General features: G+C 46.8%; 1 protein-coding gene across 1 annotated transcript in view; it reads right to left on the bottom strand.

Annotated features, from left to right (window-relative positions):
• pou6f2 (POU class 6 homeobox 2) overlaps positions 1-21,064 on the bottom strand; it is a 953,197-nt gene that overhangs the window by 69,970 nt on the left and 862,163 nt on the right. The window contains exon 9 of the mRNA XM_072467231.1: positions 1,075-1,243. Coding sequence (XP_072323332.1) covers positions 1,075-1,243 — 169 coding nt within the window. The remainder of the gene's footprint in view (positions 1-1,074; positions 1,244-21,064) is intronic.

Below are 21,064 nucleotides of genomic sequence, written 5' to 3'. Positions count from 1 at the left end.
TGAATGTATCCTTAACGGGGTGAGATTAGATACATTCAGGCACAGCGAGCAATAGATGAATGCAAAAAGATTGAGGCAATTTGATAATATTGTAGTTGCACATGAAACTCACTAACATTCTACTATCTTTTCAACCATTTAATTGTGTTGCATCATGATTACTCATCTCCCTTGGTACAAATACAGTGGAAATTTGAGGCCTTCTTTTGTTTCTTGCTCCAAACCAGCACTGGCTGCTCCACATCACACAGTGTTTACTGTTAATTTTCCTTCTCTCTAGAAGTTAGAAAACGGCAACACATTGGGTGTCAAAATACTTATTTCCCTTTGACGTTCTGCACACCTAATGTTGCAAGCGGGTTTCAGTCAACTCTGTAAATTTCCGAATGGTATTTTGACTGGCTGAGGATGACGATTATGTAATGATTATGCTTCTCCATTAGTAATCCAGAGGCTTGCACTGGCAATTACAAGAACGTGAGTTCAAATCTTTAAAGAACAAATTAACCTTAATTGTGGTGCAGGAAGAGCAGAATATTCCTCTCGGCTCTATATTCAAACTCTGAGCTGCTGACCCCATCCCTTTCGGAATTCCTCTGATTTTTGCCCTCCACAATCCACAGCGCAGCCCCCCCCATCTCCCCCCCCCCCCCCCCCCCCCCCGCGCGCCCCGCCAACCACCAAATCCCAGACTCACCTTAGGCCCTTGGGCAATATCTTACTCAGCCAATCTTGCATGCTCCTCCACATCTGGTAAGTTACCTTTGGGGATGGCACACACGTGGTATTATAACAATGCACTAATGGACTTATTTGACCAATTTGTATTGGGATCTAATTTCTAGACCGTTGGCTTAAAAAGTTTCGAGTGAAACTTTATAAGTCTTCAGTCATTTTAATAAACTGATGAAAAGAAATTCAGATTTTAAAAGGTATGCATCGAGAATATAACTTTTCATTTGATATTTGTTTTGTTGTTCAGAGTAGCAATGACAAAACTTTCAGTCAAATATGTCTTGACACACTCACCAAGCATACCGGTCATATTCCAAAAGTCACAAAGTACTTAACTACCTGCAGATTGCAGATTGGCTGTACGCTGGTCCCTCAGTGGCACTTAAGGCCTGTCCAACCTGTGTCTGTGTCAGACCAAGAGACAGGCGCCGAATTTTAAATGCTTTTGCAAATTCACGAATTTCTTCAAGGTTCACACCATCGACCTCACTGGTTGCTGTTTGCGGATCTGCAGGAAGCAAAGTAAACAGAGCAAGTCACGTTTAAAGCAGCATACACACACAGACATACACATGCGAGCATGCAAAAACATGTACACAGATAGATATGACTGACATGCACACACACACAAACAGAGGTCCAATTTAACTGCTCCCTCTGCCCATTTGATATCCCGCCCAATTTCCTTTACATCGGCTACTTGGTAAGAATAGTTCAAATCAACAGCAGACAGCCCACACACATACAGGTACAAACAAATGTGTACACACACACATGCACACATTTACACAAAGGCATGCACAAATGGACTAACGGCCACACAAATTAACATATGGGCGCACATACACATAGGTATAGGGTGGAGGCATGGGCTTAAGTAGGGTGGAGGCGTGGGCTTAAGTAGGGTGGAGGCGTGGGCTTAAGTAGGGTGCTCCTTCCAAGGGCCGGTGCAGACTCAATGGACCAAATGGCCTTCTTCTGCACTGTAAATCAAATGATCTATATACACACACACTCACATGCCTACAGAAGAAGCCAGTGAGCTTGGATAAATTAAGCTGCATAAAAGTCTAGGCCATACTTACTGCCCCCTGTTACATTGTCCATTTACTATAACTTAAAAGGGGGCACCAGTGAAATAAGCACTGACTAAACTACACACCGGTAAAAAAAGAAGTTGTGGAAATGTTGACATATCAGGAATGAATTATGTCGGCCGGGATTCTCCGCCCCACCGCGCCACATTTCTGCCCCAACCGGCCGGCGGGGTCCTCCGTTTTGCCAGCCGGTTAATGGGGCTTCCCATTGTGGGGCAGCCCCACGCCGTCGGGAAACCCCCGGGCAGCGGCAAAGCGGAGAATCCCGCCGGCGGAGAATTCATGTCCAGTGATAGCATTGTAATATCACCTCACTGAATACCTCCAAGCACAGAGTAACAGGACAATCATTTTGTAGGAAAACGGGTTCTTATATCATTGTGAGTAGAGGTGTGCAAGAGAGAGGAGTAAGGAACAGAATGTGACCAAATTGGCTGGAATGGGAGGATGGGAAAAGGGATAAAAGAATAAACAAGTGTGGAGAGAGAAAGAGAACGGTGAAAAGAGATTTAGTGGAACAAATGGAATGCTGAGAGTACAGTGGAGGAAGAAGGAACAGCTGAACAAACGGTTACTGCATCAGAAAGAAACTCAGAAAGCGGCTGAGTAACAATGTTTGAATGGGAAAATGTAGACACTCTGCAGATCTGATAGCAAAGCTGATAGAGAACAATTCCCTCCCTCACGGATTCAACATGGTGACCCATTTATGTTCTCACTGTTTTTGTCCACCTTCAGATTTCTAGCGTCTACAATATTTTGCTTTTCATATATTTCAATTGTGCTGTGCATTGGAGCATCAGCACATTCACTGAGATATTGACAAAAGTCACAACTGTTCCTGTCAAGCCACACATGGGAAATTCCATCCAAAATAACTGGGAAGTTGTCAGTCCATGAACCATTGAGTGAAAGACGCTGAACGTGCAAGGACACGGCACTCTGACATACTCACAGATCAAACCATGACCAGCAGTTGGTCCTGAATTTTAATCCCGACTGTGGTGAGATCGTGCTATTGGCATCGGGACAATAATAACTAAAATGAAAACAGAAAATGCTGGATAAACTCAGCAGGTCTGGCAGCATCTGTGGAGAGAAATAAAGTTAACGTTTCGAGTCCATATGACCCTTCTCCAGAACCGAAGAGGGATAGAAATGTAATGAATTATATAGTTGGGGGCAGAATGGAAGATCAGGGAAGCTAAGGAGATGGTGACAAAGACCAGCATTTTCTGTTTTTATTTCAGATTTTCAACATCTGCAGTATTTTGCTTTTATTACAACAACTACTTGCCTTCAATGGAGTAAAATGTCTCAAGGAGCTTCACAGGAATATAATTTGTGAAAGATGATACCCAGCCAAAGAAGATGACATTAGGAGAGTTGGTAAAACGCGTGATCAAAGAGGAAGCTTTTAGAAATGCTGCCTCTTGCTCACAGCGATGTGTGAGACGCAGAGGGACAGCAGTAATAGTGTCTCTGGGTCTGCAGGGTGAAAGTGAGATGGAGCAGAGGCTAGGACGGGCTGGCTCCTCACCATGTCTTCTGCTAACTTGGAGTCAGACTTCTCCAAGCTCCTTGACAGGAGCAGAAAGCTATCTGACAGGTCAGCCAATAAACCCAGCATCTTGTTATGCATGCTAATTCAGTGTCCTTCTATATACCACCCCATAGAGATCTTCATCGGTGTCCTCTGCAGCAGGACCTGTCTGCCACCGGGGAAGGTTGGTGTGAGAGAAGAGGGGTGGAGTGGGAAGCCAGAGGTCCTTGGTCAGACCAAGAGCAGCTTCCTCATCATACCAGATAGCTGGATGAGGACGGGCTGGGAACTGAGGAGGAATAAAAAGGAAACATACCATCACCCTCAATGCTCTATGTGACGTTAGATGCTAAGGACACCCATGCTGCCAGTCTCATTATGCTGAGACCCATCTCCAGGAGGCTGAGGAGGTACAAGTGTCTGTTTCCTGTGCTCCCATCTATTATGTGCCACCTTGCCCTACAAGAATGAGGGCAGAATATCAGTGATTGTGTAGCACTGTTTTGGGGTAATGCACTTGATTTAGCTGAATAACTAGAGGGGTATGTGCAGGAAGTGGGTGTGAGACTGGCAGCGTAGGTTGGTGTGGGTGTGAGGTGAAGTATCTGCCTGATAGGTGTGAATCCCGAGTGCCAGGTAGTGGTGCGGGTGAGTTACGAAGGCGCACCGAGGGGTATGAGAGTCAGGTGTTATGGCGGGTAGGAGATGCCACATGAAGATGAACTCACTGATGTTGACCACCCGTGTGAGGTGCTGTTGCCAGGTTCTTGAGTCCAGACTCTGGAGTAGATCTTCCTTGGATTGGATTGGATTGGATTTGTTTTGTTGTCACGTGTACTGTGGTACAGTGAAAAGTATTGTTCTGCGTACAGTCCAGACATATCATTCCAGACACAAAAAACAAACCATAGGACATACATAACTACATAGACACAGCCATCGGGTGAAGCATACGGAGTGTAGTTCTACTCAGTAGAGAAGATGTGTGAAGAGATCAGATCAGTCCATAAGGAGTCTGCTAACAGCGGGGAAGAAGCTGTTTTTGAACCTGTTAGTGCGTGTTCTCAGACTTTTGTATCTCCTGCCCGATGGAAGAAGTTGGAAGAATGAATAATCCGGATTGGAGGGGTCTTTGATTATGCTGCCCACTTTCCCAAGGCAGCGGGAGGTATAGACTGAGTCAATGGATGGGAGGCGGGTTCACGTGATGGACTGGGCTGTGTTCACGACTCTAGTTTCTTACAGTCTTGGGCCAAGTATTTGCCATACCAGGCTGCGATGCAGCCAGATAGGATGCGTTTTATGGTGCATCTGTAAAAGTTGGTAAGAGTCAATGTAGACATGCTGAATTCCCTTAGTTTACCGAGGAAGTATAGGCGCTGTCTGCCTGCTTTCACTTCCTTCTAAGGATGACATTTGAGGGCACCCTGCTCCCTGTGGGACTATGGCTGCATCTCTCCTTCTGCCACTTACACCATTAACGCTTCTGGTGTCACATTCGTCATTATGCATGCCTCTGGCTACCCTGATGTTCACTTTGCAAGAATTTAGGTGGAAGAATCTTTTTCTGCAGCTTCTCATTGAGGCGCCATCTGCTTTTCCAAGCTGACTGTACCAAGTGGTCTGAAAACAATGCTGCTGAGGCCCCTGCTGTGCACAGGCAGCATTTAAGCGCCGATAGCATCCCCTTGAGGCACACTCTAGTCAACACCTCAATTGATTCAAATGAGGTGGATACATGAAGTTTGCATATTTCCCAGTTCAATCTGAATGGGCGCGGGAAGGTCTTGAATGGCCAATCCGGAACTGTCCAGATTTAGCCAGTAGAGTGTTCAATGGCTGGAGAAGATGTTTTGAAAACAAGAATCAGAATTTTTAAACCGAGGCATGAATGACCCAGGAGACAATGTAGATCAGCGAGCATAGGAGCAACGAATGAATGGGAAAAGGTGCAAGGTAGAATACAGGTGACAACATTTTGGAGGGCTTTGAACTCATGGAAGGTGGATGATTGGAGGGCTGGTCAGGAAAACATCCAAATAGTTAGGTCTGGAGGTAATAAAAGTGTCCATAAGAATGATTGTAAAAGATTAGCTGAGGATATGAGGAGATTGGCAGAAAGCTATCCAGCCACAGCCTGGGCCTATTCAATATTGCCCATTCACATCAATGACTGACCTCGTATATACGTTTATATTAATCTCTAACCTTCCAAGTGTTGATTTGAGTGAAAAACACACCTTTGAATCTGATTTAGGCAACAGTTGCTCACACACTGTCCTCAAAGGTCATAGTGCTAGCAAGGAGAGAGGAGCATGGGCTGATAAAATAGTTTCAATTAGAGAGAAAAAATTGGTGGGCAAGTGGATTGGGTTTCGCCAGAGAACAAGAAAGTTAAAATGATAAAATCAGGAAGCAGAAGGCATAACAAAACAATATGGATTGAAGGGAAGAAAGGGCGGATTCTCCGGAAAGATTTTGAAGTGTTGTAGCCAGCGGGAATTGCCGTAAGCTTCCGGGCACTCGGCTCAGCGAGGCCGGGAACGCTACTGAACATTAATTGGTCCACTTAACGTGGTCCCACGGGCTTATGAAGGCTCACCAGCTGATTCGCCGGCACCGCGCTCGCCAGTCCCCGCTAACAAGATTGAGCAGCACTTAAACAGCCCTTGCACAGCTAACCCCAGCCAGCTTGCAACAATGACGCCCAAGAGACTGGCCCCAAGATTCTGGGATGCAGATCTGGCCAGGCTCCTAGACGCAGTGGAGGCCAGGAGGGATGTCCTGTTCCCCCGAGGGTCCCGGAGGATCAGTCACAAGGGAGTCAGCGCCACCTGGGGTGAGGTGGCGGCGACTGGAAGGTCCGGGCGTGTGACCAGGAGGACAGGCTTCCAGTGTCAGAAAAAGGTCAATGACCCTATACCGGGCAGCAAGCGTGAGTAGAAACCAAAGCACCTCCGACACCCCCCCCACACCCCGCCCCGAGACCTTTCTGCCCCCACGCAAGGATCCACTCTCCATGCGACCCCCCACACCTCCTTCGACCCCCCCCCCCCTCTCCCTTCAACCCCCCAACCCTTACTTCACACACTCCCCTCCCACCACTGTTAACATGTGTGTCTAACGATGCCCTCTCTGTGTCTCCTCAGGAAAAGCTCTGCCACAACCGTCTGGAACGGGTCCAGATTGGCGGTGGGGTGCCGGACAGGAGAATCCGCACCTCCTTCGAAGAACAAGCCCTGGAAGTGGCTGAGGACAGAGCCTCACCCACGCGGAGGCTGGCAGAGGTGAGGAACCACCATGCTCCACCCGGAGGACTTGTCGAACGTGAGTTGTTATTGCCTTACTGACTGACCCATCCCTCCCACAGGCCACAAGTCCATTCTCCCGCAGGTCCCGGGTGATACTCTCTCCAACCTACCCGGAGAACAACCGGATGAGATCTCCGAGGAAGACATGATTGAGGTGTCACTGCTGTCTCCCCACCCTCCAGCGATGCAGATACACGCACCCACCTCAGTGGGAAATGTTAGTGGACTGGCTTCTGGGGCACAATCTGGTGAGCACCACATTGCTGATGATGCACATCAGGTGGAGGCAGGAACCCCCAGGTGAGACAGCAGTCGGAAGTCTGCTGGATCCCAGGCTCCAGCTGGGTCCCAGACTGATGCTGAGCCCGTGGAAGAGGTATTCTGGAACTGATGGAGACATTAGGGAGTGTTCAGGACATCCAGAGGGAGATTTCAGCGACACTCCAGCAGATCCACGGCCGATTGGAGGAGTCCCAGAGGCTACAGGCGCAGATATCGCCAACAATGTGTGGCACCGAGGCCAACACTGCTCGGTGGTGACCATTAGTGAAGGTGTCCAAGCCGTTGCAAAGTCGGTGACAGCCATGGCTGAGGGTCTCGACAAAATGTCCGCCTCGCTGGGGGATGTCACCCAGGCTGACCTTGATGAGGTTCTGCGGGACATATCCCGTTCTCAGATGGGAATGGCCGAGACATTGCGGAGCTTGTCCAATCGCAGATGGGCATGGCTGATGTGCTCCACAGCATGGCCCAATCACTGAGGAGCATCGACACGATGGTACAGACCATGGGGAACTGCCAGGGCTAGCAGAGGCAGTTGACACAGGGGCAGAGAGGGCTCAAACCAGCTGCCTCTCTGTTCCATGGTGAACCCTAGGGTGCTATGGGCACCCATTAAGAGGAGGGAGCACTAAGTGCCAACCTGGACCAGTCCCATGGAGTGGGGATGGTCGCAACCAGCTCCCCCAAGTTCCACCCCTCTGATGAGGCCGCGTACACCGCCAGTACACCGGACAGGACAGCACCGCTTTTCCTGTGCCGCCGACAAGTGAGCTGGGGCCCTCCAGCCCCATTGCCCCCAGAGGATGCCCGCCAAGGGCATCGAAGGCCACAGGACGTGGTAAGCAGCTGGCTGCCTCCACCTCTGAGATGCATCCTGGGGACACTCCTAGAGAGCGGTAGAGCTAGTAAGGCAAAGCACATTGAGGATCACTGAGGGCACCGGGGAAGGGGGGAGGGGGGTTGGCATCATCAGGAGAGTGGGGAATTGTTGCACAAAATAAACACTTTTATGCATAACCAGTATGATGCCTCTGTCACTTTCTTCCTCAATGCGGCCGATCTCCGAACCAATGGCCCATCTCTCCAGGCATCTCCCCCTCTCTGTAGCACTCACCCACCCTCCAGCTGTGTTCCATCCCCAGGGTGTTCGGATGTTGGCTGCTGTGTGTGAGGTGTTGTCTCCCGCAGTGCTCAGGAACAGTGTCCATGCATCATGGTCTGATTGGGATGCTAGGCAATGTCTCCCACATGCTACATGGCCCGTCCACCCACGGGAATCCACTTGAGATGTGTGAAGTGCTCACTTAAACACGAATGCCAATTCCCTGTTAGCAATAGTCTTCAGCGGCACGACCAGAGACCACTGCAGTTGATAAGTGTAATGGGTGGTCGGTGGGGCAGGGTGGATAACGGGCAGGGTGGATAACGGGCGGGGTGGATAACTGGCGGGGTGGACAACGGGTGGGGTGGATAACGGGCGGAGTGGATAATGGGCAGGGTGGACACCGGGCGGGGTGGATAACGGGCGGGGTGAATGACGGGCGGGGTGGGTAACGGGTGGGGTGGATAACGGGTGGGGTGGATAATGGGCAGGGTGGATAATGGGCGGGGTGGTTAACGGGTGGGGTGGATAACGGGCGGGGTGGATAACGGGCGGGGTGGATAACGGGCGGGGTGGATAACGGGCGGGGTGGATAACGGGCGGGGTGGATAACGGGCGGGGTGGAGAACGGGTGGGGTGGATAATGGCAGGGTGGATAATGGGTGGGATTGATAACGGACGGGGTGGATAACGGGTGGGATGGATAACGGGTGGGGTCGATAACGGCAGGGTGGATAACGGGTGGGATTGATAACGGGCGGGGTGGATAACGGGCAGCGTGGATAACGAGTGGTGTGGATAACGGGCGGGGTGGATAACGGGCGGGGTGGATAATGGGCGGGTTAGATATGGGCGGGGTGGATAACGGCAGAGTGGATAACGGGTGGGCTGGATAACGGGCGGGGTGGAGAGGAAGAATAGTTTCTCAGCCCAGGGTGTCCCGGGAACAATTTCCCTCATTGAGCCTCAGTGATGATCAATGGATGAGACATCAGTACTTTTACTGAAAACTGCTATAAGCTTCAGCCACAACTGTAACCTCAGAGCAGGGTAAGGATTATATTGCCAGGGGCTGTGAGGGTGAGGGTGGACTAAGGTAACTGCCTTGGGAAAGAGAAAACAAGGTATGGCATTGGCTCTTTCTCTACCATATGGCAGTAAAATCTGAAACAAAGTGCTTTCTGAGCTGGAATTGGAAAAGTTAGACTCAGAAGAAGGTCTGGAGACTTTATTACATTATATGGATAAGATTTATAAAAAGGATGACTTGTTAAGTGCGTATGAAGCATGGTCGGATTTTGATAGGTTCCGGAAAATAGAGGAATTCTCCATGGAAGACTATATAATGGAATTTGGCAGACTATATAAAAGGCTGCAGAAACACAACCTGGAATTTCCACAGTCTGTGTCGGCCTTTAAATTACTTGACTGTGCTAGAGTGAGCAACATGGATAGGCTCCTGGTTTTGACAGCAGTTCAGTTTACTGATAAGGATACCTTATTCGATCAGATGACAGAAGCTTTAAAAAAGTTTCTGGGGAAACATTTGATTCCGATGGCTCTGATGACCCACATAGGTCAATCTGCAACAAAGCAGAATGTGGAAGACACACAGCTAACAGGATGGTGAAATTGTACGGCTACAAACAGGTTCCAAGACTGTAGAGGGAGATCGGGACCCGGAAAGTATGAAGACAGAAACCCAGTCAGAACCTACAATTGGAAGATGAACCCCAGAAATGCACGGGGCATGATAAATCGATGTTTTCAATGTGACTTTCAATACCATTGTACTTTCAACTGTCCAACTCGTTATGATAGAGTGTTTGAAGCGACACATGACACGGAAGAGTCAGAAGAGGAAAAAGATAGTGACCAGAAAGAAGGCATTGTCCTATTAACAAGCAGTTTTACGCTGTTAATGAGGGTGTTGGTTGCAGAATCCTGTATTGGACAGTGGCTGCACATCTACTGTGTGTGGAATTGACTGGTTAAAATGTTACCTGGACCCCTTGCATGCTGAAAATCGTAACAAGGTTAAGGAATTTGAATGTTCCACAAGTTTCAGGTTTTTGATGATAATACTCTGAAGTCGCTGAAAAGAGTGGTGATCCCTTGCAATGTTGCCGGAGTGAATCATTTCATTAGCACGGATGTTGTATCAAGTGAGATACCTTTGCTTCTGAGCAGACCGTCGATGAAGAAAGCACACATGAAACTGGATATGGAACAGGATAAGGCAACAGTTTTTGGAAAGACGGTGGACTTACAATTTACACAGTCGGGACACTATTGTATTCCATTACTGACAAATAATATTTCAAGTACAGTTGTTAAGGATGTGTTAATGGCAGTTGAAAATGGGACTCTAGCTGATAAAAAGCTTGTGGTATTAAAACTGCAAAGGCAATTTGCGCATCCGTCTCCTCGGAAGCTGAAAAATGTATTAAAGGATGCAGGGGTAAGGGATGAAGACTATACTAAAATGATAGAACAGGTTAGTGACCGCTGTGAAGTTTGTAGGAAGTACAGAAGGGCACCAGCACGATCGACAGTAACCCTACCTTTGGCCAAGGATTTTAACAACATTGTGGCCATGGACATTAAGATCTGGGTTAAAGCCAATAATATATTTATTTTGCATTTTGTAGATTTAGCAACCAGATTTAGTCAATCAACAATTGCACGAAGTAAAGAAAAGAGAGTAATTCTGGATCAAATCGTGGAAAAATGGATAGGGACAGGAATGGGCCCACCAGCAAAATTCCTCACGGACAATGGGGGAGAATTTGCTAATGATGAGTTTAGGGATATGTGTGAAATTGCGAATATCACAGTTATGAATACGGCTGCGGAAAGCCCATTTAGTAATGGTGTGTGTGAAAGAAACCATGCAGTAATAGATGGCATGCTCCAGCGAATTTTGGCAGATAGACCAAACTGCAAGTTAAATTCAGCTTTAGCATGGGCAGTACATGCAAAGAATTCATTGCAGATGGTTGGGGGCTATAGTCCCTATCAATTAGGGTTTGGTAGAAATCCTAAAATTCTGTCCATCTTAGATGACCAGCCTCCAGCTTGGGAAGGGACTACAATTAGCTGTGCTTTTGCTGAGCATTTCAATGCATTACATAGCAGTAGAAAAGCTTTTTTGGAAGCAGAAGTCTCTGAAAGAATTCACAGAGCTTTAAGACATAATGTACGGCCATCAGATGCCGTTTTTCAGCAAGGAGACATAGTATACTATAAGAGAGACAATTCTAACAAATGGAATGGCCCAGGGAAGATCATAGGCATAGATGGCAAAACAATTATTTTGCAACACGGCAATCAAATTCATCAAGGATAATGGGTACAGATTACAAATTTTCAACTTTAGACAGAGCAGACAGACATGACGAGGAACCAGTCATCAGGTATGCATGTGCTACAGAACTATGAGGATCAGTTAACTGATATAGACAGGGTTTCTGTAGAGGAACACAACACTTCTGATGAATTAGAACAAGCCATTTTTCCGAAAGGACAACTACCAAAAGTTGGTACAAAAGTGACATACTTGCCTGAAGGGTCTAGTCAATGGAAGGATGCAACTGTTATTAGTAGAGCAGGGAAGGCCACTGGAAAGTATAAACATTGATTGAATGTACAGCATTCAGGGGAGGGAGTCAAGACAATGGATTGGGAACACGAAGTTCAAAAATGGAGGGCACAGAAACGCAGTGCCAGTTCAGATAGTACATCGGATAGTGAACAGGTCCGCAGGAAAAGGTCGAGAACTATTGAAAGAACATCCCACAGCAGAAGGGAAAGATCAAGCAGTAGCAGTACAGAACGAGATACCAGGCGGAAGAGGGACGTAGTTTATCAAGATCTTGGAACATGAGTAAGACTATGAATACTAATAGGAATAGAAGCCCACATGAACGTGAGATTTTGGTGGCTTCCAATAAATTAGATCAAAAAGTTATCAAAGATGCCAAACAGCAAGAACTGCATAGTTGGAGTGAATTTGGGGTATACACTGAAGTACGGATAGGGGACAAATAGCTCTATCCCACAGATGGATTTGCACGGAAAAGGTTCTTCTGGATGGAACTTATAAGGTAAAAGCCAGGCTTGTGGCAAGGGGATTTGAAGAAAACTTAGAAGATCAGGACTTAAGGGTAAATTCACCTATGGCAGGAAAGGTTATTTTAAAGTTCTTCTTGGCTCTATTAGCCACAAAGGCACGGGAATGCAAATCTATAGATATAAAAGCTGCCTTTTTGCAGGGGCATCAACTCCAGAGTGACAATTTTCTCAGTCTTCCTAAAGAAGCAGCTAACACAGAAGGGTAGGTTTTGTTAAAGTTAGGCAATGGCCAGTTGAAAGCAGATCCGGCAATGTTTTACTGGCATAAAGGAAATCTTTCTGGCAACTTTATGATGCATGTCGATGATTTTTTGTGGGGTGGGACTAGTGAGTTCAAAGCTATTGTAATCTCTGGTTTGAGGAAAGAATTCAGGGTTGGAAGTCAGGCTTCCGGTGCATTTAAATATATTGGACTGGAAATCAGACAGACTAAGTTAGGGGCAACTTTATGTCAGCATCTTATTTGGAAAGCATCAGCCCAATAGCAATTAGTCGTGGCCGGGTTCCACAAAAAGATGCAATGGTTTCAAAGATGGAAAAAGACCAACTGCGAAGTTTAATTGGGCAACTGAATTGGTTTGGTAGACAGACTAGACCGGACGTGAGTTTTGATGTCTTGGAGTTGAGTACAAAAATGAATGATCCCAAAGTGGAAGACACAATAAGAGCAAATAAAGCGTTGGTCAAACTAAAAATGCAGGAGTGTGTTTAGAGGTTCCCGGTTTTAGGTGACCTTAGGCAATTGAAACTCATAGTTTATAGTGATGCATCCTATGCAAATTTATGTGATGGTTTAAAGTGCAGGAGGTTTTATAATTTTCCTTTTGGGGAACAATGGTAAATGTTGCCCTCTTGTGTGGGAAACAAAGAAAATAAGGAGAGTGGTCAAAAGAACTTTGGCTACTGAGACATTAAGCCTTGTAGAGGCGGTGGATATGGCCTTTTATATATCTCAGATATTGACAGAAATGTTGGGATTTGGGGATTTGGGTAATATACCTATTGAATGTCACATTGACAATAAATCCCTGTGGGAAAATGTGCACTCTACAAAAAGTGTCAATGAAAAAAGGTTGAGGATAGACATTGCAAGTCTGAAGCAGATGTTGGACAGAGGGGAGATAGCAAAAATTAAATGGGTTGACAGTAACTATCAATTGTCAGACTGTTTTACAAAAAGAGGGGCAAGCTCACAGAAACCTTTGGATATTGTTAATGAAGGGCGCCTGTTTCTGTGATTATTTTTTTTCTTCCAAAAATGAAAAAGAAAAGAAGGGGGAAATGCGTGTGTGTTTTTGAGTTTCTTGTAATTTTGTTTCTACCTAATTATTTTTTTTCTCCAAGGAAGGGGTAATGGGAATTAAGTAATGGGTTAAGAGACATTTAGTTGTCTCATTTATGTTAAGTATCCAATAATTGACACTGATGTATAATGGGGCTTCAGGTGACCTTTGTATCAGGTGATGTGATGTTAGAGTTTTGTGCAAAGTCTGTTGAAGTAAATTAAAGGTGTTTGTGGAAAAGCAGCAAAACCTTTGACTCTTTGTACAACAGCAGCAAAACGTCTAACAACCACGACACTTAACGGCCCTAATATTAACTGTGATAGAACGAGTGTGAAAGGCAAAGAGGAAACGGAATTCTTAAAATGCATTCAAGAGAACATTGTTTGCCAATATGTAGCAAGCCCAAGAAGAGAGGTTGTGATTCTGGACTTAGTTTTAGGGTGGAAGGGGTATCAGTTGGGGTGCATTTTAATTTTGTTAGATTTAGGGTAGTTATGAGAAAGGACAGAGATAGACCAGGAGTAAAAGTGCTCAATTGGGGAAAGCTAATTTTACAAAACTGGCGTATAATTTAGCTCAAGTGGACTGGAAACAGCTGTCATAATGATTTTTGGGGGCAGCACGGTAGCATTGTGGATAGCACAATTGCTTCACAGCTCCAGGGTCCCTGGTTCGATTCCGGTTTGGGTCACTGTCTGTGCAGAGTCTGCACGTCCTCCCCGTGTGTGCATGGGTTTCCTCCGGGTGCTCCGGTTTCCTCCCACAGTCCAAAGATGTGCAGGTTAGGTGGATTAGCCATGATAAATTGCCCTTAGTGTCCCAAATTGCCCTGAGTGTTGGGTGGGGTTGCTGTGTTGTGGGGATAGGGTGGAGGTGTTGACCTTGGGTAGGGTGCTCTTTCCAAGAGCCGGTGCAGACTCGATGGGCCGTGTGGCCTCCTTCTGCACTGTAAATTGTATGATAATATACATGGTGCAGATACACACACACTGATGGACACACAGCGGGACCAATCAACACACACAACACCGCAGTCAATCACCAGTTAGAGCACACTCACTATACAGACAGAGGGCATCAGAGTTCCCGTTCATTCGGGATGCAGTCTCTCAGAAGGACAGAGCTTGCAGCTTACAGCACAGATCTTCACCATGTGCTGAGTGCATAGACTGGTTAGGACAGCGTGTATTCAGATGTATACATGAGCATGGCCTCTGCTCAACAGGGCCAAATGCTCTTTTGGTCAGACAGAACTCAAGTTCCTCAGGGACCACATCTCCCAATTAGGTGTGCAGCCAGATGCGGACAAGGTAGCTACAATCACAGCTATGAAAACACCAGAGGACAAGAAGGCGGTCCTCCGATTTCTGGGCACGGTCAATTGTTTAGGGAAATTCATCCCTAACCTCGCCTCTCATACCACGGCTCTCAGGAACCTGGTCAGGAAGACGACAGACTTCCAATGGCTCCCTGCCCACGAGCGCGAATGGAGAGAACTCAAGGCAAAACTGACCATGGCCCCAGTCTTAGCTTTCTATGATCCAGCAAAGCAGACCAAAATTTCGACCGATGCCAGTCAATCCGGCATTGGGGCAGTGCTCCTTCAATGTGATGAGGCCTCATCATGGGCCCCTGTTGCATATGCGCCACGTGCGATGACCCCCACGGAGCAGCGCTACGCGCAGACAGAGAAGGAGTGCCTGGGCCTTCTGACCGGTGTGGTTAAGTTTCACGATTATGTCTACGGACTTCCTCAATTCACCGTCGAGACCGACCATTGCCTGCCGGTCAGTATAATACAGAAAGACTTGAACGACTTGATGCCTCGCCTCCAGCGTATTCTTCTCAAGCTCCGGCGATATGACTTCCAGCTGGTGTATACCCCAGGCAAAGACCTCATCATTGCTGACGCTCTCTCCAGGGCAGTCAACACTCCATATGACCCAGTGGGATTTGTCTGCCAGGTTGACGCCCATGTGTCATTCGCGGCCTCCAATCTACCTGCCTCGGATGAACGCCTCGTCCAAATTCGCCGCGAGACGGCTGCTGACCCCTTGCTACAGCGTGTCATGCGCCACCTAACGGATGGGTGGCTCAAGGGCCAATGCCCTCAATTCTATAATGTCAGAGATGATCTGGCGGTAGTAGACGGGGTTCTTCTGAAACTGGACCGCATTGTCATCCCGCATAGCATGCGCCAGCTTGTCCTGGAACAACTAAACGAGGGCCACCTTGGCGTGGAAAAGTGCCGCCGACGGGCCCGAGAGGCAGTGTATGGGCCCGGTATTAATGAGGACATAGCCAACACAGTGCTCAACTGCCCCACTTGTCAGCGCTTCCAGCCGGCCCAACCACGTGAGACCCTGCAGCCCCATGAGTTGGTCACGTCACCATGGACCAAGGTGGGCATCGACCTGTTCCGCACGCTGGGTAGAGACTATGTCCTGATCGTGGACTACTTTTCGAATTACCCGGAGGTGATACGGTTGCACGACCTCACCTCGTCTCCAGTCATTCGTGCATGTAAAGAAACCTTTGCTCGTCATGGCATCCCGCTCACGGTTATGTTGGACAATGGCCCCTGCTTCGCCAGCCAAGAATGGTCCAGCTTTGCCAGGCGGTACAATTTTGCCCATGTGACGTCCAGTCCCCTGTACCCCCAATCCAACGGCAAAGCAGAGAAGGGAGTACATATCGTCAAACGGCTCCTATGCAAGGCTGCCGATGCAGGGTCTGATTTCTACCTTGCCTTGCTGGCCTATCGCTCCGCCCCACTGTCCACTGGCCTGTCGCCAGCCCAGTTACTCATGAGTCGCACCCTGAGGACAACGGTGCTGTCTATCCATGTCCCAGACCTCGACCATGTTCCGGTCCTTCACCGGATGCAGCTGTCTCGTGCACAGCCCAGGGCGGCTCATGACTCCTGTGCAGCTGATCTCCCTGTTCTGGCTCCAGGTGACAACATCCGCGTCCATCTTCCGGATGGTGGCTGGTCTGCAACCGCTGTTGTCCTTCGGCAGGTGGCCCCCCGCTCGTTCCTGGTTCGTCTACTGGATGGCTCTATTCTGCGCCGCAATCAACGCGCCCTTCATCTCGTTCCACGCTCGCCACTTGATCCTCCAGTGTCGCCTCGCCCTCCTGCTGACCCTGCTACGGACTAGGCAGAGATCCCTGTCACTCTGCATCCTCCTCACTCTGACGCAGTCTAGCCCGCTCCTGAACCGACGGCTCTTGACCCGCCCTTGAGTTGGTCAACCTGAATTTGTCGCCCACCTCAGACACTAGATTTATGAACTTTTCGAATTTATGGACTCTCTGAATTGTTTAGTTGCTTTGTTTGATCGTTTCCCTGGTTTGTATATAGTGTTGATCTCGTTACTCTTGTTGCATACTGCTTCTCTGCACCAGGCACCTTCCCATGTAAATAGCTTAGTTCTCATGTACGTAGTCCTGTAAATATGTCTTTGCACCCCACACGTAGTTAGGAACATTCTCACCACACATTATTTATTGCCACACACATACATTTTTTTATAAAAGGGCGGATGTCATAATATACACCAGGATATCATGGTGCAGACACACACACCGATGGACACACAGCAAGACGAATCAACACACACAACACCGCAGCCAATCACCAGTTAGAGCACTCACTATATAGACAGAGGGCATCAGAGTTCCCACTCATTCAGGATGCAGCCGCCTACAAGGACAGAGCTTACAGCTTACAGCACAGGTCCTCACCATGTGCTGAGTGCATAGACTGGTTAGGACAGGCATAGGTCTTTAGTTTAATCTAACATCGTGTTAACCCACAGTGAAAGTATGTTCGACAGTTTCTAACTTAATAAAATAGTGTTGTACTATTTTAAGTGTTGGTGGCCTGTATGTGTTCCACGGATCCAGAGCACCCAACACATCAACAGCTACTTGAAAGGAAATCAGTGTCAGATCAGTGGGAGGCAATCAATGGTGTACAAGTAAAGGTTCAGAGCAAGTATACTCCCATAAGGAAAAAAAGGGAAGGACGAACAAATCCAGAGCACCTGAATGTCAAGAAATTCAAGAAGAGGGTAAAGAACAAAAGAAGCTTTTGATAGTTACCGTGTGTGCAATACAACAGAAAACCTGTAGGAGTTTAAAAGTGGAGAGGCAACTTTAAAAATGAAATTAGGAAAACAAGGAAAGGGTATGAAAAAGTAGTGGCAAATAAAATCAGGGAAGACCCAAAGATATTTATAAATATAGAAAGAACAAGAGGATTACTAAAGAGCAGGGATGATTAGGGTCCAAAAGGGTAACCTGTGTGTGGAACAGAGGATGTGAGTATGGTTCTTAATTAATACTTTGCATCTATTTTCACAAACGATGGGACAATACAGGTGTTGCAATCAGTGTGAAATATTACATGCAATTAATACAGTGAACAAGGAAGTATTAATGGGTTTAACATCTTTGAAAATGGATAAATCCCCAGGCTCAGATGAAATGTATCCTAGCTGTTAAGGGAAGCAAGGGAAGAAATAACCACTGTGCAGAAGAGTGATATGGACTTGAACCATTAACCCTGTCATCCAGACTCAAAACATTAGTTCCGTTCTCTCTCCACAGATATTGCCAGACCTGCTGCGTTTTTCCAGCAAATTCTGTTTTTGTTTCAAATTCCAGCATCTGTAATATCTTGCTTTTATTTTAAGAAATGTTGGGGGCCCTGACATAAATTTTCCAATCCTTTCTGCCTACTGGCATAGTGCCAGAGAACTGGAGAGCATCTAAAGTTGTACCAGAAAAGGGAGTAATTACAGGCCAATCATCTGAACCACGATGTTGGGATTATTTGAAATGTTCTGAGGGACAGGATAAATCTTCATTTAGAAAGACATGAATTACTTTTTTAAAAAAAATTTAGAGTACCCTTTTTTCCAATTGAGGGGCAATTTAGCATGGCTAATTCACCTACCATCCACATCGTTGTGGGGGTGAGACCCACGCAGACATGGGGAGAATCTGCAAACTCAACACGGACAGTGACCCAGGGCCGGGATCGAACCCCGACCCTGTGAGGCAGCTGTGAGGCAGCAGTGCTAACCACTATGCCGCCCAAGAAAAACATTAATTAATCAAAGACAGCAGAAATTTGTTAAGTGAAGGTCGTGTCTGACTAACATGATCAAATATTTTGAGATGACAAGAAGGGTTGATGAGGGTAGTGCATTTGATATGATATATATGTTATATGGATTGTGGCAAGGTATTTTACAAGGTCCCACTTGACAGAGTGGTCACAAAGCTATAAGCCCAGGCAAAGTGGCAAGTTTGATCAGGCAGGATGCAAAGGACAATTAATACAGTGAACAAGGAAGTATTAATGGGTTTAACATCTTTGAAAATGGATAAATCCCCAGGCTCAGATGAAATGTATCCCAGCTGTTAAGGGAAGCAAGGGAAGAAATAACCACTGTGCAGAAGAGTGATATGGACTTGAAACATTAACCCTGTCATCCAGACTCGAAACATTAGTTCCGTTCTCTCTCCACAGATACTGCCAGAACTGCTGCCTTGGGGATTGGAACGCTGCTTCCAGTGGGGGTTTCTCAGTACTAGGTCCCTGCTTTTTGTGGAATTTATCAGAGATATGGACTTGAGTATGATTAAGAAGTTTGCAGATGATCCAAATATTAATCTGTCATCGATAATGAGGAAGAAAGTTGGAGACTGCAGGAAGATGTCAATGGACTAATGAAGTTGGCGAACAGAGGAAAATGGAGTTCAATACAGAAAAGTATGCAGAATGAATTTGGGGAAGGTTAACAAGGCAAGGGAATACATTATAAATGGTAGGATGCGCAGGAAAATAGGACATGTCCACAGATCCCTGAAGGTGGTAAATAAGGTGAGTCAAGAAGGCATTTGGGATACTTGCTTTTATTAGCCAAGGCATAGAATATAAAAGCAGGGAAATAATGCTGGAATTGTACAAATGCTGGTTAGGCCACTGGTCACCACACAATAGGAAAGGTGAGATTGAACTAACCATAGGGCACAGTGGAGATTTAGCAGGATCTTGCCTGCACTGGAGAATTTTAGTTATGAGGAAAGATTGGACAGTTTAGTTCTTTGGAACAGAAAAGGTGGAGAGGAGATCTAATTGAGAGTAACATTAGCCAATCGTGCAAGGTTATGAGGGGTGTGGACAGTGTGAATAGAAAGCCTCTCTACATGTTGGTTAAAGGGTCCATAACCAAGGGGTTTAGGTAAAGAGGTGGGAGGTTAGAGGGGGTCCAAAGGAAAACTTTTTCACCTAGAGTGGAGTGAGAACTGGAACTCACTGCCTGACAGGGTGATAGAGGCTGAAATCCTCATACCATTTAAAATGTACTTGGACATACACTTGCAGTATTGTAACCTACAAGGCTACAGACTGAGTGCAGCAAAGTGGGATTAGGCTGGATGGCTGCTTGTTGGTCAGCGGGGATACAATGGGCCAAGTGGCCTCCTTTTGTGCTGTAAATTTCTATGATTCTATTATCACCTGTTGGCGGCCTCAAATTTCAAGCGAGCCTCAAAATCATCAAGAGCATTTCTGATTTAAATTGGGGTCTTACCAATGGACAATGGTACAGAGTAGCCTAACCAACCTCCCATTGTGGGCCTCTCCACAAATAGTGCAAAGAGCTTCAGTATTGTCTCTCACAAATTGTCTTCAAGTAGCTGGTTGCTTTGTGTTTCTCCCGTTATGGTTTCTGGCAGGAGGTACTATATTCCCCACTGACATGCTGCCTAGCATTGAGTGTTTGCAGCTCACCCAACAAATATGAGTCCTGACCATGAGACTGTTTGGATTTATCACGAGTGCCACTGGGCAGGCCTGACCCCCATTCCACACCCCTCCCATATTTTGCCCTGAGGAATGAACCTGCAAATGGCTGTCACTTATTTTGTTCAGCTGAAATAGGCGTGATGAATGTACATGTTCTTTCTGTCTTCAAAGTACAGGGCCCTGTATTATTATATGCAGCTTCCAGTACACACAAATGGGCCACAGGACAAGACTGACAATTGTAAATTCGTTGTCAGCGGAATTTTTAGCACAATGAGAATTGTTCAGCAAATGTTTCTTTAAAAAATATTTTTATTCCCCTTTTTAACACATTTACAATACAAAATAACAAGAGTAAAAACAGTTACATACATAAAGAAAGCAAAAATATAAAATAACCCCTCACAAAGCCGAACAACCCTCCTATCCCTACTCCTCCCTTAACAACTCCCCCCCCCCCCCCCCAAGTCCTTGAAATAAATAATAAAAGGCTGCCATATCCGATAGAACCCCTCACGGTGTTCTTGATTTACTCAAGGTACAGGAACTCCATCAGGTCTCCCAGCCACACCGAGGCACTGGGCGGAGATGACAACTTTCACTCCAGCAATACTCGCCTCCGGGCAATCAGTGAGGCGAAGGCCAGGTCATCGGCCCCTGGACCCATCTGCAGCTTTGTGAGCCTGACACCCCAAATATGGCCAGTAAAGGACTAGGCTCCAGCTCAATCTTCAGAATCGCCGACATGGTG

This window comes from Scyliorhinus torazame, chromosome 11 (genome assembly GCF_047496885.1).
Source record: "Scyliorhinus torazame isolate Kashiwa2021f chromosome 11, sScyTor2.1, whole genome shotgun sequence".
NCBI classification, from domain to species: Eukaryota; Metazoa; Chordata; class Chondrichthyes; order Carcharhiniformes; family Scyliorhinidae; genus Scyliorhinus; species Scyliorhinus torazame.
This window is presented reverse-complemented; position numbering and strand designations above follow the sequence as displayed.